At 41.8% G+C, this 21730-nt stretch overlaps 1 protein-coding gene across 3 annotated transcripts in view; it reads left to right on the top strand.

The window, feature by feature from the left end:
- The window catches only part of GATA4 (GATA binding protein 4), a 141263-nt gene extending 124974 nt beyond the window's left edge, over positions 1-16289 (top strand). For all 3 annotated transcript variants that reach the window (XM_049866422.1, XM_049866421.1, XM_049866426.1), the window contains one exon: positions 882-16289. In XM_049866422.1, the coding sequence (XP_049722379.1) occupies positions 882-1192 (311 nt within the window). In that variant the 3' untranslated portion in view covers positions 1193-16289. The remainder of the gene's footprint in view (positions 1-881) is intronic.
- The last annotated feature ends 5441 nt before the right edge of the window (positions 16290-21730 follow it).

Here is a 21730-nt window from a genome sequence, read left to right as displayed (position 1 = left end):
TTAGAGATAAATTTTGTGTAACCATGAGTGTGATTATAAAGTTCTTAGAAAGGATAATAACTTCATTCATCTATTCACTCTAGACATACTGAATGCTTGCCCTCTATAGAAGTGTCGCTGCTAAGCTCACCTTCCCTCCTTAAGGAGATCATTGTTTAACGATACAGAAGACATGTACCCCATTAGCCATAATTTATAATTTATCACAAGCTAGATTGTAATAAATGCATAATAGAGAGGTTAAGGAAAAAGCACTGTTGGAATATTTTGAAGAGAGTGATTGATTCTAGTAGGAGGGATCAATGTTGGCTTCATAGAGAATAAGGCAGTAGAAAAATAATAAAATAATACTAAATGTTTTCCATATCTTAGGCATTATGCTTAATATTTTAAATAATAATAACAGCTAATATAGAGTACTCTCGGTATACCAGCCACTGTACTCAGCATTTTTTTGTGAATTCCCATTTTACTACTTAAAACCAGATAAGCCATCCATATTTTACAGACAAGGAAAGGGAGGCTTAAAGAAGCTAAGGAACTTGCCAAGGACGCATAGCTAGAATCTTGTTGAGCTGAAATTCAAATCCTGCAGTCAGATTCCAGAGCATTTTTTTATAACCACTTTACTATAACATGGGGTCTGAGTATTATTTCATCTTCACAACCACCTTCAAGGTAACTATTATTGAACCTATTTTACAGACTGGGGCGTTAACTCAGAGATTAAATGACTTGCCCAAGATCCCATAGTAAGTGGCCGAGCTGATTCCAGGGTTTTGCTAATACAATGCTCTGTTGCCATCATACACACTTGAGTTTATTAATCTTTTTGACTGGTTCCATTATGGTGTGTGTCCTTTTCCCTTTCTTTATTTCAGGAAACATCATTAAGAATGAAGTCTTGTACAGAGCGGGGATCCATCCCCTTTCTCTTGGTTCTCTTTTAAGCCCTTCGAGTCTTGAGTCCCTTGTGGATCATGTTGTGGAGTTCAGTACCAACTGGCTTCAGGACAAGTTCCAGGACAAACGGCAGCACGCTCAGATCTACCAGAAGGAGCAGTGCCCTGTTGGGCACCAGATCATGAAGGATATGTTTGGGCCTCCAGGTGGATTCCAGAGGCTCACCTGGTGGTGCCCACAGTGCCAGCCCAGGCTGCCTCCAAAGGAGCCAGAGCAGCTCCAACTCTAAGGCACTTGGGACCCTTCTTCGTGAAACCTGGCCCTTTAAAAGCCAAAGTGTCTAGAAAGGAGGGTGTGGGCAGGGATTGGGGCTGGGCACAAGATTTAGAGTGCAGGGTGAGTGAGAGGGCTGCCAGTATTGTTGATATTCATCTCACTGGAGTTATGGCTAAGGCAGAATTTTCATAGTGTTAGATTTTTTTTTTTTTTTCAGTTTGGTTACTAACTCTGCTATTGTGAGAGATGAGAAACATCATGGTGATGGTTAAAGGAACAATCTCCCAGAACTATAATGGAGTAATGCAAATGAAAGCATATGGAAAACAGCTGTGCTTCCAGCATTGCTTTGCTTGCGTTTGAATGTTCTTCTTTCCCCTACAGAAATCCAAGGATGAGGATAGAGTAGCATAAGAGTAGTACACTGATTTAGCCACCTGCCTGGATCCTCTCCCATTGGATGGAGACATCAAGATAAGAGAAGGGGTGGAAGGAAAGGAGGACCAGGGAGCTTTCCTTGGTGTGCCTGGTGGGCTTTAGAAAAAAGCAACTTGTTTACTTCTTATGACAATATATTTGTGACTATGGATATGTTGCTCCTTGGAAAGCACATGGGACAGTTCTACTCTGTCCTGTAGGGTAGCTATGAGTTGGAATCAACTCAACAGCAACATGTTTTTTTTTTTTGGTTTATGGATATGTCAGACAATTCTGGAATCAAAGGTTGTAGAGAAGCACTGTCAGATTCTGTTAGCTATAGCTAAATGAAACTAGGGCTAAAAAAAAGGGCAGTGACATGAAAATAAAGCTCTTTATTATTTTCTATTGTCTTTATTTGGCAGTAAAAGTTCTTAAACTGTAAATAACTGAGCTCTTCATGAAAATAAAGCTTGCAAAAATTGGCCTGAAGAATCTACTTAAAGAGGACATAGCAGGGATAGGAGGTGAAATGCAAACCTGTTTCTCTGATAATAGGTGTGTTACCAAACACAGTGGGTTCACTGCCTGTGCTCTTGTTAAGAATAACTAAGAGTCAAGAAGATTTAAAGCAGGCATAGTTTATTACATCCAGCGAGCAAGGAGACAGGGAGATCGGTTTCAAAGCACTGTCTCTCTGAACAAAGGGCTGGAGGAGGTTTTATACCTGCGGCAAATGGAAAGTCATGCATATTCATTAAGTTCCTGGGAAGTGGCCTGTATGTTTATTGTGCGGCCAGGCTAGGAAATTAGCACAGAAGTAGCTAATGGATCCCTGCTTCTGAAATGGGCTCGGCTGCTGCAGCTGATGTAGGTCCAGTGATTTTTAGTTCCTTGGCATGAGTCTTTTGGTTCCTTGACATGAGTTTCAGAGCTCGGGTTCAACTTCAGGTCACTGATTGTCTCACAGCACATGCGTGAGGGTCTGGTTTCAGCTGATTTGCCTGAAAGACATTTGCAAGCAGGGAGATTAGAAGGAAACGGGATGAGGGGTTTTGTAATCTTCACCTTAATCTGCTGTTTAAAGTTGTTTTGTAAAAATCCTTCACTGGCACAGCTTTCAGCTCAGGGCCTGCCTGTTTCCTAATTGGTCTCAGGTATGCAACCCTGGCATGCTATCTGAGAGCTCAAGAGTAAGCACAGACTGTCCTTACCTCTGTTACCCTAGCCTCTGGCATGTAGATAATACTGATTTGTGTGAGTGAAATAGAAAATAGTGGCTGATATTTCTAGTTTTTCTTGTGCTCTTGTCTGTCTTAAGTCATTGAGAGTTGTCAACTGTGAGGAAAGCCATTTTATGCCAAACGTATTATCTGTATTAAGTGCTTATCATGTAAAGCACTTAGCTTAGTTCTTAGCGTATAATCTACAAAACAACCCATGAAGATCAGTACTCACTTTTATTATCCTTGTTTTATAGATAAGGAAACTAAGGTCTAGAAAGGTTAAGGAACTTGCTTAAAATCACACAGTTAACAAGAACCAGAGCCATGTGTTCCTTACCCATTACATACTCAATCTTGGGCTCCTGACAGCTGCATCACGGGAGTTGGCCAAGTCCAGGATGGTATCAGCCTGAAACATATAGGGCTGTGTCCCTCAGAGTAGCCAAGTTTCCTTTGATCCTTCAGCTCTCAAAATGTGATCCAGGGAGGAATAGTCATTCACAATGTCTCATAGAAAAGGAGTTCTGTGATCAAACAGGTTTGAGAAACACCCTCTTCTAGATGCTTTATCCCTCTCCTTGGAGTTTCACAGAACTCAAAAAGCTCTAAGAAATCCCAGAGTAAACCAAACTTGTTTAACTTTGTTCCACCCATTGTTTCTCAAACTTATTTTTTAACCATGAAGCCCATTTAACCTTTACTATTCCTTTTTATTCCTTAGAATACAGTGTAGAAAATGCTACTATAATCCATTAGGATCCCAAAATTTTGCAGTCATCAGTTGAATCCAGATGCTTCAGTCACTGTTCAGATGTGGTTCTTCCCCATGTTTTCTTTTTAGAATATTGCTGGAGGCCAGCATCAAAACCTCCTTTTAATCACAACATTCTTCTGTCTAAATCCTTTATGCTTCCTTATTTCATCTAAATCCAGCCTGCTTTCCTCATACTTCCTTTGTGCCACATATTTACATATTTTCACAAAATAGTGCCTTAGACATCTCTTTTACTTGTTAACCTGTCAATTGTTTTGGCTTTAGGCAAAAGAGGGACTTTGGAGAAAATCTTCAACTCTTCATAGGCCATCTACCCTCCCCCCTTTTTTAAACTTAGTTTGTAAACCCCACTTCCAGACCAGGTTCCTTGAAAATGTTATTTGAGTAATAGATGGTTATTTGTATATAGAGGAATATATTTATGCACACAAATATGTAACACATGTATGTATGCGTGTATATGTGTGTGCATACATATTTTTAATCCAAATTCACCTTTCTAACTTATCAGATGATGTAAGAGTAAAATGTCAAGCATGAGCTGGTGACAGAGATAGTGCCCAGACAGACCGTTTCCTGTAAGTCAATATCAGCTATCAATATAGTGGGTCCAGGATACAAAAGAAGATGGGATGGGGAAGCTCTACAGGCATGGGGAGAACTGGGCTCCACACCCTGCATGTGGGTCTATACCAGTTGAGAGTGGTAGAAAAGAAAAATGCTGTTGGAGTTGTTGAGACAAAATGTGATGAGACTAAATACAGCAGTTAAAGTGGAGAGGAAGAAAGATGCAAAGATCATCATAGTGATGGGGTCCATAGGTGTCAGCTAAGTAGAAATGGAGACTATGGGAGAGAAGTAAAGAGCTGGAGATGACTCAGAAGCCTGGAACCTGAGATCCTAGAAAGGCCATTCCCTGAATGATACTGAAAACCAGGAGGGTGATGAGCCTGTTCTGTGGGGAAAGATGATCGGACCTCAGGTTGTCTGAACTTGAGGTGTCTGTGTACTGCCTGAACTGTGGGGACAAAATAATTAGAAAAATAGGCCCAGCAGGCCATAAACAGGCTGGGTGTAGAGGCACAGATGTGGGAGTTTTCCTAATAGGAAAAAAACCCCAGTGCTGTCAAGTCAATTCCAACTTATCGCGACCCTACAGGACATTCCTCATAGGAGTGATGGTCAATTAGATGCAGTTACAAGGGTAGTCATGTAGCATGAGGAAAGATGACGACCACAATGGAATCTTAAAGAAAGTCTTGTCTTTAAGGAACAAGAGAAAGAAAAGCTAGTCAGATAAAATCTTAAGGGGGGGAAAAAAAGAACGTCAAGTAGAAGTTGATAGTAATGTTGAATTATGCTAAGATAAAGGAGGAGAAAGATTGAGAAGAAGCCCTTTGAATTTGACAGCTGATTAAATTTGAGGTCATGATAACCTTCAGTGAGCATTTTGTGCAGAATGGTAGTCTAAAACCAAAAAACCCATTGCCGTTGAGTTGATTTTGACTCATAGCAACCCGTGTTGTTGTTGTTAGGTGCTGTTGAGTCAGTTCCGATTCATAGCGACCCTATGCACAACAATACGAAACACTGCCCGGTCCTGCGCCATCCTTACAATTGTTCTTATGCCTGAGTTCATTGTTGTAGCCACTGTGTCAGTCCACCTCATTGAGGGTCTTCCTCCTTTCCGCTGACCCTGTACTCTGCCAAGCATGATGTCTTTCTCCAGGGACTGATCCCTCCTGACAACATGTCCAAAGTATGTAAGACACAGTCTCGCCATCCTTGCTTCTAAGAAGCATTCTGGTTGTACTTCTTCTAAGACAGATTTGTTCGTTCTTTTGACAGTCCATGGTATATTCAATAACTTTGCCAACACCACAATTCAAAGGCGTTAGTTCTTCATCGGTCTTCCTTATTCATTGTCCAGCTTTCACATGCATAGGATGCAACTGAAAATACCATGGCTTGGGTCAGGCACACCTTAGTCTTCAAGGTGACATCTTTGCTTTTCAACACTTTAAAGAGGTCCTTTGCAGCAGATTTGCTCAATGCAATGCCTCTTTTGATTTCTTGACTGCTTCTTCCATGGCTGTTGATCGTGGATCCAAGTAAAATGAAATCCTTGACAACTCCATTCTTTTCTCCATTTATCAGGATGTTGCTTATTGGTCCAGTTGTGAGGATTTTTGTTTTCTTTATGCTGAGGTGCAATCCATACTGAAGGCTGTGGTCTTTGATCTTCATAAGTAAGTGCTTCAAGTCCTTTTCACTTTCAGCAAGCAAGGTTGTGTCATCTTCATAATGCAGGTTGTTAACAAGTGTTCCTCCAATCCTGATGCCCCATTCTTCTTCATATAGTCCAGCTTCTTGTATTATTTACTCAGCACACAGATTGAATAGGTATGGTGAAAGAATACGACTCTGACACACACCTTTCCTGACTTTAAACCAGTCAGTGTCCCCTTGTTCTGTCCGAACAGCTCCCTCTTGATCTATGTAAAGGCTCTTCATGAGCACAATTAAGTGTTCTGGAATTTCCATTCTTCACAATGTTATCCATGATTTGTTATGATCCATACAGTCGAATGCCTTTGCATAGTCAATAAAACACAGGTAAACATCCTTCTGATATTGTGTGGTTTCAGCCAGGATCCATCTGACATCAGCAATGATATCCCTGGTTCCACATCCTCTTCTGAAACCAGCCTGAATTTCTGTTGATATACTGCTGCAGATGCTTTTAAATGATCTTCAGCAAAATTTTGCTTGCATGTGATATTAATGATATTGTTCTATAATTTCCATGTTCAGTTGGATCACCTTTCTTGGGAATAGGTATAAATATGGATCTCAAAAAAAAAAAAAATTTTTTTTTTTTTTTTCCATCAGTCAGTTTGCCAGGAAGCTGTCTTCCGTATTTCTTGGCATAGACGAGTGAGCATCTCCAGTGCTGCATCTGTTTGTTGAAACATCTCAATTGATATTCCATCAGTTCCTGGAGCCTTGTTTTTCACCAATGCCTTCAGAGCAGCTTGGACTTCTTCCTTCAGTACCATCAGTTCCTGATCATATGCCACCTCTTGAAATGGTTGAGCATCGACTAATTCTTTTTGGTATAATGACTCTGTGTATTCTTTCCATCTTCTTTTGATGCTTCCTGCATCGTTTAATATTTTCCCCATAGCATCCTTCACTATTGTAATTCAAGGCTTGAATTTTTTCTTCAGTTCTTTCAGCTTGAGAAACGCTGATCGTGTTCTTCCCTTTTGGTTTTCCATCTCCAGCTCTTTGCACATGTCATTACAATACTTTACTTTGTCTTCTTGAGAGGCCCTTTGAAATCTTCTGTTCAGTTCTTTTACTTCATCAGTTCTTCCTTTTGCTTTAGCTGCTCGATGTTGGAGAGCAAGTTTCAGAGTCTCCTCTGACATCTATCTTGGTCTTTTCTTTCTTTCCTGTCTTTTCAGTGACCTCTTGCTTTCTTCGTGTATGATACCGTTGAAGTCATTCCACAACTCGTCTGGTCTTCGGTCACTAGTGTTCAATGTGTCAAATCTGTTCTTGAAATGGTCTCTAAATTCAGGTGTGGTATACTCAAGGTCGTATTTTGGCTCTCATGGACTTGCTCTGATTTTCTTCAGTTTCAGCTCGAACCTGCATATGAGCAATTGATGGTCTGTTCCACAGTCGGTCCCTGGCCTTGTTCTGACTGATGATATTGAGCTTTTCCATCATCTCTTTCCACAGATGTAATCAGTTTGATTTCTTTGTGTTCCATCTGGTGAGGTCCATGTGTATAGTCGCTGTTTATGTTGGTGAAAGAAGGTATTTGCAATGAAGAAGTCGTTGGTCTTGCAAAATTCTATCATTTGATCTCCGGCATTGTTTCTGTCACCAAGGCCATATTTTCCAACTACTGATCCTTCTCGTTTGTTTCTAACTTTTGCATTGCAATGACCAGTAATTACCAATGCATCTTGATTACATGTTCTATCAATTTTAGACCGCAGCAGCTGATAAAAATCTTCTCTTTCTTCATCTTTGGCTCTAGTGGTTGGTGTGTAAATTTGAATAATAGTCGTATTAACTGGTCTTCCTTGTAGGCGTATGGATATTATCCTGTCACTGACAGCATTGTACTTGAGGAAAGATCTTGAAATGTTCTTTTTGACAATGAATGCAACAGCATTCCTATTCAAGTTGTCATTCCCAGCATGTAGACTATATGATTGTCCGATTCAAAATGGCCAATACCACTCCATTTCAGCTCACTAATGCCTAAGATATTGATGTTTATGCATTCCATTTCATTTTTGATGATTTCTGATTTTCCTAGATTCATACTTCTTACATTCCAGGTTCTGATTTTTAATGGATGCTTGCAGCTGTTTCTTCTCGTTTTGAGTCATGCCACATCAGTAAATGAAGGTCCCAAAAGCTTTACTCCATCCACGTCATTAAGGTCAACTCTACTTTGAGGAGGCGGCTCTTCCCCAGTCATCTTTTGAGTGCCTTCCAACCTGGGGGGCTCATCTTCCAGCACTATATCAGACAATGTTCTGCTGCTATTCATAAGATTTTCACTGGCTAATGTTTTTTAGAAGTAGACTGCCAGGTCCTTCTTTCTAGTCTGTCTTAGCTTGGAAGCTCAGCTGAAACCTGTCTTCCATGGGTGACCCTGCTGGTATCTGAATACCAGTGGCATAGTGTCCAGCATCACAGCAACATGCAAGCCCCCACAGTACGACAAACTGACAGACATGTGGGGGATAGCAACCTATAGGACAGAGTAAAAAGTCAGTCTAAAGGGACTAGTAACTGGATGGAAGGGGTGGAAGTGGAAGCAATGAGACTGGTTTACTCTTTCAGGAACTTTGGCCTTGAAGACAATGAGAGAAGGTCAAGGAGATTTATTTTTTAAAAGATGGATGAAATGTGAGGATGTGTACACGATCAGTTAAGGGGAAAAGCCAGCAAAGAGAGATCACCAGCACCAGTGCTTGAAGACGACCAAGCTAGGGTGGGAAGAGAAATTTTACTGAAAATGTGGTCTTTTGAGGTACAAAAGAAGTGTGTGTGCGTGGGGGGCTTGGGGGGTGAGGTGTTATAACAACTATTATGGAAGTTTTAGAGTCTTTTAGGTTAAGAGCTTGGGTGCTAACAAAAAGGTCACAGTTCAAATTCACCAGCTGCTCCTTGGAAACCCTATGGGGCAGTTCTCCTTGACTTGATGGCAATAGGTTTGATTTTTAGGGTTAAAGGGAAGGTTGCAGAGCCATGCTGAGGGCCCACTGTAGTTGAATGTAGCTGTGCTCCATTACCTGACCTTCTCCAGTAGTTTAGGATCAAAAACAAAATAGATGGCTAGATTAACCCACAGTTGCCAGTTGTCAGGGTGAGAATGGTGGAAGGCCAAGAGGGCAAAGGAGAATCCTTTTTACTATTTTGTAAATTACAGACATCAAAATATTCAAGCAATACAAATGTTTCTGGAGCAAAATGAATATATGAAGAACATCTTTCATGCCTACCTTATCCTCCGCCTTAGTAGAATTTCAGGTGCTTACTTGCTTTTAATTGCTCTAGGCACCCTGGAAGACTGGCTAGGACAAGAAGGGCTGACAGTTTGAGATGATAGGGAAGACTGGAGATTATGAAAGAATTTGAGAATAAAGGAGTGAGTTGTGGAATTGGTCAAGGATGAAAGGTTGTGCTAAGAGAGGGATCACTACATTCAAGGTTTAAAGCAATTCAGGACAAAGGCTAACATGGAGGTTTTCATTAAGTAAGGGGGTTGGGTATGGTATAGGGAATGAAGGTAGAAGGCCACGCTCCAATACTTACTAGCCACCTGACTTTAGTGGCCTACCTACATTCTGTAAAATGGGGATAATAATAGTTGTGTGAGTTGTTGTCGTTTATGTCAGAACTACATAGAATGGGTTCTGCACAGAAGAAATGGAGAAAGGGAAATGTGAACTGGATGAAAAAACACAGCTATCATCATGGCCCTCTACAACATTGAATTCATGATAACAGGAATACCCAAATTATACAGGCTTTCAGCAGAAAGGTTCAAGTTCTAAAAGGAGGTAGGGAAGGAATGGTATAATGGACTGAATGTGGGTCAGGAGTTGTAGAATGTGTAAAAAATGTGTAAGTTTTGCATTAGGAAAACAAAAATTTGTCTTATGACACTGAAGTTCTTGTTATATGTTAAAAATCTGTGTACTCTTATAAATAATCTTTTAGCTATGCTATAAACTAATCTTTAAAAGTAGCTGGGTAACTAGGTCCACTGAAACCAGAAAGGCTGATTTCATTATTCATTAACTTTCACTTAAACTTATTCCTCCAGAAAACAATTGAAGATTAATAAACATATCTTGTTTTCCAGATTAATGAATATATCCTGTTTTTAAAACTTTAGGGGTCTTATAACCAAGACTCACTGATCTTGTGATTGTCTTGTAACTGTTAAGCAGTTACATAAATGTCAATCAATCAAAAATTTTGTTCAAAAGTTCCCGATAACTTTGTATATAAGCACTTTAAGAACCTTGATTAGTTTAGGTCGCTCATTTACTAGGTAAATGATGTGCTGCCCAACTTTAAAATTGTATATTAAGTCTGCATAGCAATCTATTAATGTTGTTCTGTATTGTTTATTTTCTGACAATGTTAGTAGGAAACAGCACTCATGGGGCGAGTACTTGTATTGTCCAGGGGCCTATTAAGTGTGAGGAGAGGTTTTGTTTAACAGGACTGCAGAAGAGGAGATGGGATACACAGAAGGTGAATCAAGGTTTAACAAAATAAGGAGAGGTGGAATACTTGTACTCAACACATTCTAGGGGAAAGATTTACTCATCCCATGAGTTGGATTTTCACGATAATTGACATTCTGAAAATTTTGGAATTTAATGTTAGGCTTCAGTGGTGCTAGCCATTCAATAAATATTTCTAAAATGCCTAAATGCTAGCATTTGGGAATACGAGGATAAACAAAACACCCTGCAGATGTGTAAATACTTAATACAGCTGAGTGTTATAAAGTATTTCAATTTTAAATGGGTTAATGGAAAAGTACTAAGTGAGGAAGGGGGAGAAATAGTGACTGCTTGTAATCTGGTGGTGTCTGAAGTTGCCTAACTTCAGGCGAAGGGGTGAGAATCAAGATCAGCACAAAGCTGATCCCTGTGAAGTGGAGGTCAGACATACCTCCACTCTCCTACTTTTTCACCTTTTCAGACACAAACTGTCCTCTGCACAGCACTTTCTACTTCTCTACTTCTCTACTAGGTATGGTAATTTAGTGCAGTGGCCACCCAGAACTCAAAGACCATACTCAGGTTGTGGTTTATCAGGGAAGTAACAGGCTACAACTTAGAATCAGGATCAACTTGGAAGTAACAGGGTACAACTCAGGAGACAAGATACAGTCTTCAATCAAGACCCCACCCCCCCCCCCCCAAAAAAACAAAACCAAACCCTTTGCCGCTGAGTTGATTCCAACCCTATGGGACAGAGTAGAACTGCCCCCATAGAGTTTCCAAGGAGCGCCTGGCGGACTCGAACTGCTCACCCTTTGGTTAGCAGCCAAAGCACTTAACCACTACACCACCAGGGTTTCCTTTTAATCAGGACAGCTTCCAGCAAATAAGTTCTCAGCTTATTTGGGGCCATGCCTGCCACTGGGCCTTCTCTTGGCCTCAGCCCTGCAAGTGTTACAGCTCTTTAGCTCTGCTAATAAATGCCCAGGAGGAACCCCACTCTGCCAGCAAGCCTCCTGCCGAAAGGTGCTCAGCAATCTCTTGCTCCATACGTGGGCAAGCCCGCTGCAGCTGCCTGGTGCAGGTCTCCTGGTTCCCGTTGCTCATACTGCTGCTGCTATTTCTCTGCCCCCGGGCTTTGCTGTGGTTGCCGTCAGTGTCTCACGCTGTCTTGCACTGTCTCCAGTGTTATAGTCTCTCTCTCCTGTGTCTAGGAGGTTCTTAGCACAGAGACCCTGGATCTAAAGGACCTGCTCAGTTCCAGGCTCTTCTTGATAGTAGTGAGGTCCCTTTCAGCCTCTAAGGGATTGGCCTTTATAAGCCTAGCAGGATGGCAAAACTGACCAGTCCCCTCAGTAGACCACAGTCACTTAATTTGCATAGTGATTGACCAATTCCCACAAGGTCACTTAATCCTATTGGACAGTTTTATGAACCCTGTTTGCATAGTAGAATGACCAATCCCTTTGCAAGATTGTGGCTAGGAGGCTGTCTTAGTTTCTCAGTGCTGCTGTAACAGAAATACCACAAATGGGTGGCTTTAATGAAGATAAATTAATTTTGTTACAGTTTAGGAGACTAGAAGTCCAAATTCAGGACATCAGCCCTAGGGGAAGGCGTTCTCTCTCTCTTGGCTCTCAGGGAAGGTCCTTGTCTCTTTTCAGCTTCTGTTCCTTTGTTCTTGGCCATCTTCACATGGCTTTGCACCTATCTTCCCCCATCTGCAGTTGCTGTCTCCTGATTTGCTCTTTTACATCTCAAGTGATTGGTTTAAGACACGTATTAAACAGACATGGCCTCACTAACATAACAAAGACGCCCGTATTTCCAAATGAGATTACATCCACAGGAATAAGAGTGAGAATTTACAACACATAATTTTGAGGGGACACTATTCAATCCGTAAATGATGAAGGATTTTTTTTTATTCTGTGGCAGATTCCTTGACTTTATCTTGAAAAGCATCTCCTTTGAGGAATTTTAAATTGAAGGATTTTAAGGAAGGAGGTAACATAATCAGGTGTCTGTTTTAGAAAAATTAGCTGCTATATAGAGAACAGAGGAAGGGAAGGAGGGATATGGTTTGGGAGAGAAGATGTAGCTTAAATCAAGGATGGAGAGGGGAGATTCAAGATGAGAAATATTTCTTATCTATAGGATTTGATGAATGATTTTGAAGAAGGTCTAGGGTGAGAAGGGAGGAGTTAGGGATGACATCTGAATTTTAGGATTAGGCAGCCGGGAGGCTGATAGTGCCATTCATGGGAGGATCAGGATCAGTGGGAGAGAGATTTCAGTTATGGACAAGTTAAGTTTGCAGAGAAGGGGTAGACTGGAGGTAGCTCAATTCAATATTCTAGTTGCTTGGGGTACATTAGTGAACAAAAAGACCTCTATTGTCATTGACCTTACAACAGACCATCACAAGTAAATTGTGCATTAGATTAGAATACAAGTTGTTTATGAATGGAGCCCTGATGGTGCAGCGTAGCCAAGTAGAGCTTGGCTGCTAACCAGAAGGTCGGCAATTCAAATCCACCAGTCTGATTTGACTCGATGGCCATGGATCTGATTTTGGTTTTGGTTGGTATGGGAAAGAATTAGAGCAGGATAGGAAGACTAGCAGTAGTGGAGGTTGGACAGCAAGTTGCAGTATAAAATAGAGTCATCAGTTTGGGGACCATGGTTTAAGGGGACTTCTAAGTCAATTGGCAAAATAATTCTATTATGAAAACATTCTGCATCCCACTTTGAAATGTGGCGTCTGGGGTCTTAAATGCTAAAAAGCGGCCATCTAAGATGCATCCATTGGTCTCAACCCACCTGGAGCAAAGGAGAATGAAGAACACCAAGGTCACACGACAACTAAGAGCCCAAGAGACAGAAAGGGCCACATGAACCAGAGACCTACATCATCCTGAGACCAGAAAAACTAGTTGCTGCCTGGCCACAATCGATGACTGCCCTGACAGGGAGCACAACAGAGAACCCCTGAGGGAGCAGGAGATCAGTGGGATGCAGACCCCAAATTCTCATAAAAAGACCATACTTAGTGGTCTGACTGAGACTAGAGGAATCCCGGCAGTCATGGTCCCCAAACCTTCTGTTGGCACAGGACAGGAACCATCCCCGAAGACAACTCATCAGACATGAAAGGGACTGGACAGTGGGTGGGAGAGAGATGCTGATGAAGAGCGAGCTAATTATATCAGGTGGACACTTGAGACTGTGTTGGCATCTCCTGTCTGGAGGGGGGATGGGAGGATAGAGAGAGTTGGAAGCTGGCAAAAATGTCATGAAAGGAGAGACTGGAAGGGCTGACTCATTAGGGGGAGAGCAAGTGGGTGTACAGAGTAAGATGTATATAAACTTACATGTGACAGTCTGACTTGATTTGTAAACGTTCACTTGAAGCTCAATAAAAGTTAATAAAAAAAATAGAGTCATCAGGGTGGGTCTAAATGAGAACATGAGATTTCAGCAGACTTGAAGGAGTTGAGGGAGTTAGCAAAGTGAATATCTGAGGGAAAGAGTGCAGGAAGAGTGAACACCTCAAGAACAGAGAGAAGCAAAAGATGGAGGCCAAAGAGGTATAAGGGGTAGAAGGCTAATCATGCAGAACTTTGTCGACCCTTGTAGAGACTTTGGGTTTTACTCTGAGTGAAATGGAGGTATTGCAGAGTGTGGGGCACTGAGCTGATCCGATTTATATTTTAAGAGGATCACTGACTTTTATATAGGAATTAAAATTGGGACCAGTATTCTCTGTCCTTGAGTATAAAGTATGTGACCCAGCTGGGGCTGGACTCACAAAGACACATCAACTTGGCCCTGAGGTATAAAAACAATAGCTGGGTCAATCTTGGAAAACACCTTTTAGGGAACCTTTCACATAAATATTAGAGTACAAAATACCCACATATTTTCTGCTCTTGATTAGCTGATAAAGGGTTAACCTAATCACAGCAGGTCATAACCACAAAATTCCAACTTGTTTGTCAGGATCTAGGGACTTCAAACAGTAAGAAACTACATCAAAGGAGTGGGACAGAATGCTCTAACTGGTTCAATGGACTGCGGAGGTACATACCAAAACTAAATAACAATTTACCCCAGGAAATGGGTTAAATGAGTTAAAGGTCTACCCAATATCATGCACAGCCAACGTAACATAAAAAAACAACCATCATATGAGAGACCGCGGACTCTTGAGCCAAGAGACCAAATTGTTAGAAAAGAAAAACATGAAAAGGTCACCCAATCATAATCTTAGCCCTTTGTCTTTAACCAATCATAGTCTGTAATTTCGACGGCACTGGGTTTTTTGTTAGTCTGTAATTTACTCATAATGAATTAGCACCTGTCAAAACTGTATAATTTACAAGAAGCACTTATAAATTGTACTTCTTTGGATTTGGGTCTGTTTACAGCCTGAGTGCTTGCAGCCAGTTTCCCATTTTGTTTTCTGATTTGTCACAATAAAATTCTCTTTGTTGCAGAAGGCTTTGGTGAAAATTGTTTCACTGTAACATAGCATTTAGTATATAGTAAAATTTGTTGGACCAATAAAGACCCTCCTGACTGTTGTCACTGGAACTTGTACCAATGATTACTAAGAAAGATAATTCAAAATGTTGATTCACAGTGTTTTGGCAGTTTTTAGCCAATCTGTGAAAGGATGAAGCTTTTAATGATTTTATCCATTTGTAATGTTTACAGAATACTGATGATTCTGTAAAATTCTTTGGACTCAGGCAGACATACTTCTGGCAGCATGCTTGTCTGTTAAACACTTTTGCCTCTTTGAAAACATGCAGAATAAAACCTTTCTTTTTGCTTTACTGGAACCCCTTGTGGCATAGTGGTTAAAAGCTACAGCTGCTAACCAAAAGGTCAGCAGTTTGAATCCACATTGGAAACCCTCTGGGGCAGTTCTACCCTGTCCTTTAGAGTCACTATGAGTAGGAATTGACTCAGTGGCAATGGGTTTGGTTTTTTAGTTTTTTTGGTTTACTATAAATTTGTGATGATTTTACCCAAGGACAGTTGCTGTGTTAAAATAGATTGTAGGGGAGCTGGGTAGCAAGTAGTTTTTAAGTCTTGAGAAAGATTTAGCATTTCCACATCATCCTTGTATCGGTGGTAGTAACACTTGCAGTCCTTTTTTGGAACTAAGTGAGATCTAACATAATTTTAAAGAAAGTATTGAAACTATAGGAGTGTTTGGCACCATTCAGAGAGAAATGAAATGCTTTGCAGACAGTAAAGCTGGACAAAAAGAGGGGGGCATTGGAGGCCAGAGCAACATGGCGCTATAGACAGAAGCACCTTACAGTCCGCCTGCAGGAAACACCTGAAAATCTAAGTAAAACGGATACAGTCGTCAATGCTGGAACCCTAAGCATTAAATGAAGAAATAAAGTACTCAATCAAGCACCAAATGGAGTAAGAAACTGAACGGAGAACAGAGAATGAGGAGAGCTATGAAGTGGAGGTCCCCTACCAGCTAACATGGCCAGATTCACCATCTTGGACTACAGCCACCAAGGAATGCAGACAGGGAGTGTGGGAAGGCACCTTTGTGGAGCTCCAAATAGGAGACAGGACATCGGGTTACCAAGGACACACGCTTTCCCACCCCCTACCCTTCTTCCTTGTATGAGGACTCCACTGGTTTCCCAAGGGCCATGGTTGCCCAGCCGGAGAGACATCAGTTCATTGCCACCCGGATTCACCATCTTGGATCTCAGACACCAAGGACCACAGACAGGGAGCACAGGAAGGCAACTTCAAGGAGATCCCAACAGGAGACAGAGCACCTGGTAACCAGGGATACATGCTTTCCCACCCCCGATGCTTCTTCCTTGTACGTGGCCTCTGCTGCTTTCCAGTGGGCCATGATTACTCAGCCGTAGACACTGGTTCACTGCTGCCCAGGTCAGCCTCACCCCACTGGCTGGCCCCTTCAGCACCATTTTTGTTTGTTATTGTTTCTTTGGCTAAGTTTGTTTGTTTCTTTGTTTCTTTTCTCTCTTTCTCTTCCTTTCCTTTCTCCTACCCACCTAGCCCTGTGTGCTGTCCTCTCCCCTCCTTGATGGGCTGTGATTTTTTGGTTTGTTTACTTTGTTCTTCGTCGTCGTCTTTTTTTTTTCTTCTCTCTCCTTTCCTACTTTCCTTTCTCCTGTCCACTCAGCCCTGTGCACCACCCCAGCCCCTTCTGGAGGGGCCATGCCACACCGCTTAGCTGGAGGGTTATTGCATGTCTTCTCCCTGGGTCTGTGCCACAGTCACCTGCCAACTCCCTCAACATCATTTTATTTTTCGATTGTTTATTTTTTTCTTGTTCTTATTGTTTCTTTCCTCTCTGTCTACCTTCCTTTCCTTTCCCACACCCACCTAGCCCTGTATGCTGCACCCCCCTCTTCTTGGGGGGCTGTGCTGTACCACTTGGCTGGAGAGCCTCTGGCACATGGCCCCCCCTGGTCTGCACCGCCCCCACAGGTCAGCTTCCTCAATGCCATATTTTTTACTTGTATTTTTCCTTTCTCCCTTTTCCTTCTCTCTCCCACCTAGGCCCTGCACTGCCTTCACCCCTTCCAGACAGGCCATACTGTGCCACCCAGCAAGAGAAACATCAGCTTGCCACCACCTCGATTTCACCCTGCCTGCAAAGGCTGGCTCCCCCACCACTGCATTTGTTCTTATTGTTCATAATTTATTTGTAGATTTCTTCTTGCTCTTCCCCCTCTTTCCTTCCCTTTCTCCCGCCCACCTAGCCTTGTGTGCCACCCACGCACCTTCTTGACAGGCCAAGCCCCAAGCACTCAGCTGGAGAGCCACCAGTACACAGCCTCACTGGGTCTGCTCTGCCCCACCCACATCAAATCCTACCACGCCGTCATTTTATTTACTTAATTTTTTCTTTTTTCGTTCTTTTTTTTTGCTTTTGTTCCTCTCTCCTCTTTCTCTTCCTTTCCTCACTCACTTAGCTCCACACATGACATCCTCGCCCTCTCCCTTTGTTCCTGTCTATGTGCATCATGCCCTAAGTGCTGTGCCCTGAGCAGCACCGATGCTGTCCCCTGGGCCCCATTCTTGCACTGCCTCCTGTCCCTGCCCTGTCAACTTAGTTTGTGCTGCAAACTGCCCAGTCCCACCCCTCCGCCCTAGTTGGACCCGTCTGCTGCACCGTAGCTGAGTGATTAGCTCTGCCCACCTGGACGAGGTGGTAAGAAGTATTGTGTTCACAAGTGACAAAGCAACAAAACACACGTAGCCTTCCTCCCCAGACATAACCAAATAAAAAAGGGGGATGAAACAAATAAATCTACAATCAATAAATGAAGAAAATAATTCCTTAGTGTCCCAGAGACAGCAGACAATATAAAAACATTAAAAAAAAAAGGACAGCATGCTGCAGAAAGTGACCAAAATAAAACACCAGTTGACCTTCTAGTAGAAGAAAAGGCACTGGAACTATCTGATAGTGAATTCAAAACTCTAATATTTACGGCTTTTGAAGAGATGAAGAAAAATGCAGACAACAATAAGGAAAAAATAGAACCATGGAAAGTACAGGCAAAAACCAGGGAAAACACAGACAAAGCAGTGGAAGTATTCAGGAAAATAATACAGGAACAAAATGTCAAAATAAACAAACAACTAGAAGTCATACAAAAAGAGCAATTAGAAACCCAAGAGATAAACAATATTTTAGAAATGGGCACTGCAATAGAATGTTTTAAAAGCAAATTTGAAACAATAGAAGACAGAATCAGTGAAATTGAAGAGAAATCCTTGGATACCAATTTGAGAAAAAATCAGAAAAAAGAATGAAGAAAAATTAAGAAGCCCTGAGAACAACGTGTGATACAATCAAAAGCAAAAATTTGTGTGCAATTGGAGTTCCAGAACAGGGGGAGAAGACGGAAAACACAGAAATCATTGAAGATTTGCTGACAAAAAACTTCCCTAATATCATGAAAGATGAAAAGCTCAACAAACCCCATATAGGATAAAAAAAAAATACGGCCCCCCCAAAAATGACGAAGACATATCATCATACTCACTAAAACCAAAGACAAAGAAAAAATCCTGAGAAAAACAAAAAGTTAATATAAAGGGGAAACAATAAGACTAAGCTCTGATTATTCAGCAGAAATCATGCAGGGAAGAAGGCAATGAGATGACATATATAAAACCTTGAAAGAAAAAATCTGCCAGTCAAGAATAAATAAATCCTGCAAAACTCTTGCTCAAATATGATGGCAAAATTAGAACATTTCCAGATAAACAGAAATTAAGGTACTATGTAAAAACCAAACTTAGAAGAATTATTAAAGGGAGTCCCTCAGAGAACCAATAGCATCAGACAACCACCTGAATCTAGGGCACAAGACAGCATCAGCCAGATACCAACTTAGTCATGTTCTCTCGAAGATAAAACAAAACTAAAAGATTTACAACAGGGAACCAGAGAGGTCAATTTGTAAATGACAACATCAGAACGATAAAAGAGGGAATAAACGGTGTAGGTATAGAAATTTCAAATGGAGAGGAAGTCAAGGTGATATCAAGTAGTAAAAGACTGGTTTAAACTTAGGGAGACAGGAGTAAATTTCAAGGTAACCAGAAAGAAAATGAACAAACCTACTCATCAAAATAAAGAAGAAAAACTTAAAGTCTCGGTAAATATAAAATCTACAAAAACAAATGAAAAAAAAATCCACAAACAAAAGGAATTCATCGCAGGAGAATAAGAACAAAGAAAACATCAGCACCACAAAAAAAAAAAAAAAAAAAACACTACAAAATGACAGCAACAAACTCACACCTATCAATAATCACACTGAACATAAATAGCTTAAATGCACCCATAGACAGAGAGTGACAGAATAGATTTTAAAAAACAGGACCCATCAGTGTGCTGTCTATAAGAGACACACCTTAGAAACAAAGGCATAAATAGATTAAAAATCAAAGAATGGTTGGGGCCTGGGAACCATGGTTTTGGGGGACATCTAGGTCAATTGGCATAACAAAGTTTATTAAAATAATGTTCTGCATCCCACTTTGGTGAGTGGCGTCTAGGGTCTTAAAAGCTTGCATCAATCTAAGATGCATCAGTTGGTCACAACCCACTTTGAGCAAAGGAGAATGCAGAACATTGAAGGCACAAGGAAGATATTAGAGAGACAAAAGGTCAACATAAACTAAAGACTCCATCAGCCTGAGACCAGAAGATCTAGATGGTGCCTGGCTACCACCAACGACCACCCTGACAGGGAAACAACAGATAGTCCCAGACAGAGTTTCCAAGCCTCACAGGCACATCCAGACTCCCTGATGGACCAAATTACTGGGCTGAAACCTGGCGACCATGGTCTTGGGAGACATCTAGGTCAACTGGCATAACATAGGTTATAAAGAAAATGTTCTACATCCTACTTTGGTGAGTAGCATTTGTGGTCTTAAAAGCTTGTGAGTGGCCATCTAAGAAATCCCACTGGTTCCACCCCATCTGAAGCAAAGGAGAATGAAGAAAACCAAAGGCACAAGGGAAACATTAGTCCAAAGGGCTAATGGACCACAGCTACCATAGCCTCCACCAGACTGAGTCTAGCACAACTAGATGGTGCCTGGCTATCACCATGGATTGCTCTGACAGGTATCAAAATAGAGGGTCCTGGACAGAGCTGTAGAAAAATGTAGAACAAAATTCTAACTCACACAAAAAGACCAGCCTTACTGGTCTGACAGTGACTGAAGAAACTTGGAGAGTATGGCCCCCAGACTCCCTTTTAACTCAGTACGGATTTAGGATCATTATTCCCTGTCCTTGAGCATAGAGAATGTGACCCAGCTGGAGCTGGGCTTACAAGAGCTCACAAGGACACATCAACTGGGCCCTGAGATAAAGATGATAGAATAATCTTGGAAAATATCTTTTAGGGAATCTTTCACCTAAGCCAGAACACAAAAGACTTTCCACTCTTATCTTTTTCTATTAACATTTAGTGAATAGGAATTTGTTGGACCAGTGCAGATGCTCTTGACTGTTGTTATTGAAACCTGCACCAATGATTGTTAAGAAAGGCAGTTCAAAATGTAGGATCACAGTTTCTAGCCAATCTGTGAAAAGGTGAAGCTTTCAATGGTTTTGCCCATTTGTAATGTTAATACATACTGTTGACTGTGTAATATTTCCTTGTACTCCTGCAGACATGGCTGTGGTAACATGCTTGTCCGTTTTCCCATTGTTTATTCTATAACATTCTTTGGACTAGGGCAGACATGGCTGTAGCAGCATGCTTGTCCATTTTCCCATTCTTGCTTATTCTGTAATATTTCCTTGGACTCGGGGAGACATGGCTCTAGCAACACGCTTATCCGCTTCCCACTTTTGTCTCTTTGAATGTATGCCGAATAAAACTTTCTTTTTGCTTTACTAAACTTTGTGATGTTTTTTCCTCTACAACAGTACTGAAGGCACTCCTGAGGTTCACCCTTCAGGCAAAGATTAGACAGAACCATAAAACAAAGCAAGACTAAATGGGTTCATCAGCCCAGGGGGAAGGAGGGGAAGGCAGGAGCGGACAGGAAGGCCGGTAATGTGCGGGGAGAGGTGGGGACCCCAAGGTCAACAAAGGGAGACTGTTGACATGCCGTGGGGTTGAAAGCCTATGTCACAAATCAATGTGTATTGTTTAATGAGAAACTAATTTGCTCTGTAAACCTTTACCTAAAGTACAAAAATAAAAAAGAGGGGAGCATTATTGCTGGGCAGCGTGCCCAGGTGTTCTGAGGCTGTATGTGGCGTGGGAGGTAGGTGAACGCAGGGGTGTGCTCAGGGTGACTCGGCCAAGCTTTTATTTTCCTTGTTGGCAATAAAAACTGCACAACTTACTGCTAGACCCGACTTTTAAATATTTTCTGCTCTAGTCTCAGAAGCCTCGCGCGTATCTAAAAAGGTAACTCGGCAGGAACAAGCAAAACTAAACACCACTGCCGCTTTACTGACAAACTCTTAGAATGTTGCCGGCGAGGATCTTCTGCGCTGGGCTCACACGGTGCACTCGGTGCACACAAAGCACACTTTGCTGCCCCTTGAGCTGACTCCTGCTTCAGGGTTCGGCTCGTGTCCCCAGCAAAGAAAAACAAACGCCCAGCCCTATTTAGAGCTCCAATCCCGATAGCCTGCCTCTTTATCGTCATCCAGTTAAGTTCTAGGATGTGGTCGTCACGCCAGGTTTCTTCCGCTCCCGATTGGCGGACGTCTTCCTGGTGCGAGCGGCCCTGACCAATCAGCGCCTGTCAGTCCACTTGCTAGCCCGCCGGCAGCAGCGCGAGCGCCGGAG

The sequence above is a fragment of the Elephas maximus genome, chromosome 22, assembly GCF_024166365.1.
Source record: "Elephas maximus indicus isolate mEleMax1 chromosome 22, mEleMax1 primary haplotype, whole genome shotgun sequence".
NCBI classification, from domain to species: Eukaryota; Metazoa; Chordata; class Mammalia; order Proboscidea; family Elephantidae; genus Elephas; species Elephas maximus.
The sequence above is the reverse complement of the archived record's forward strand: the minus strand, read 5'-3'. Positions and strand labels throughout refer to the sequence as shown.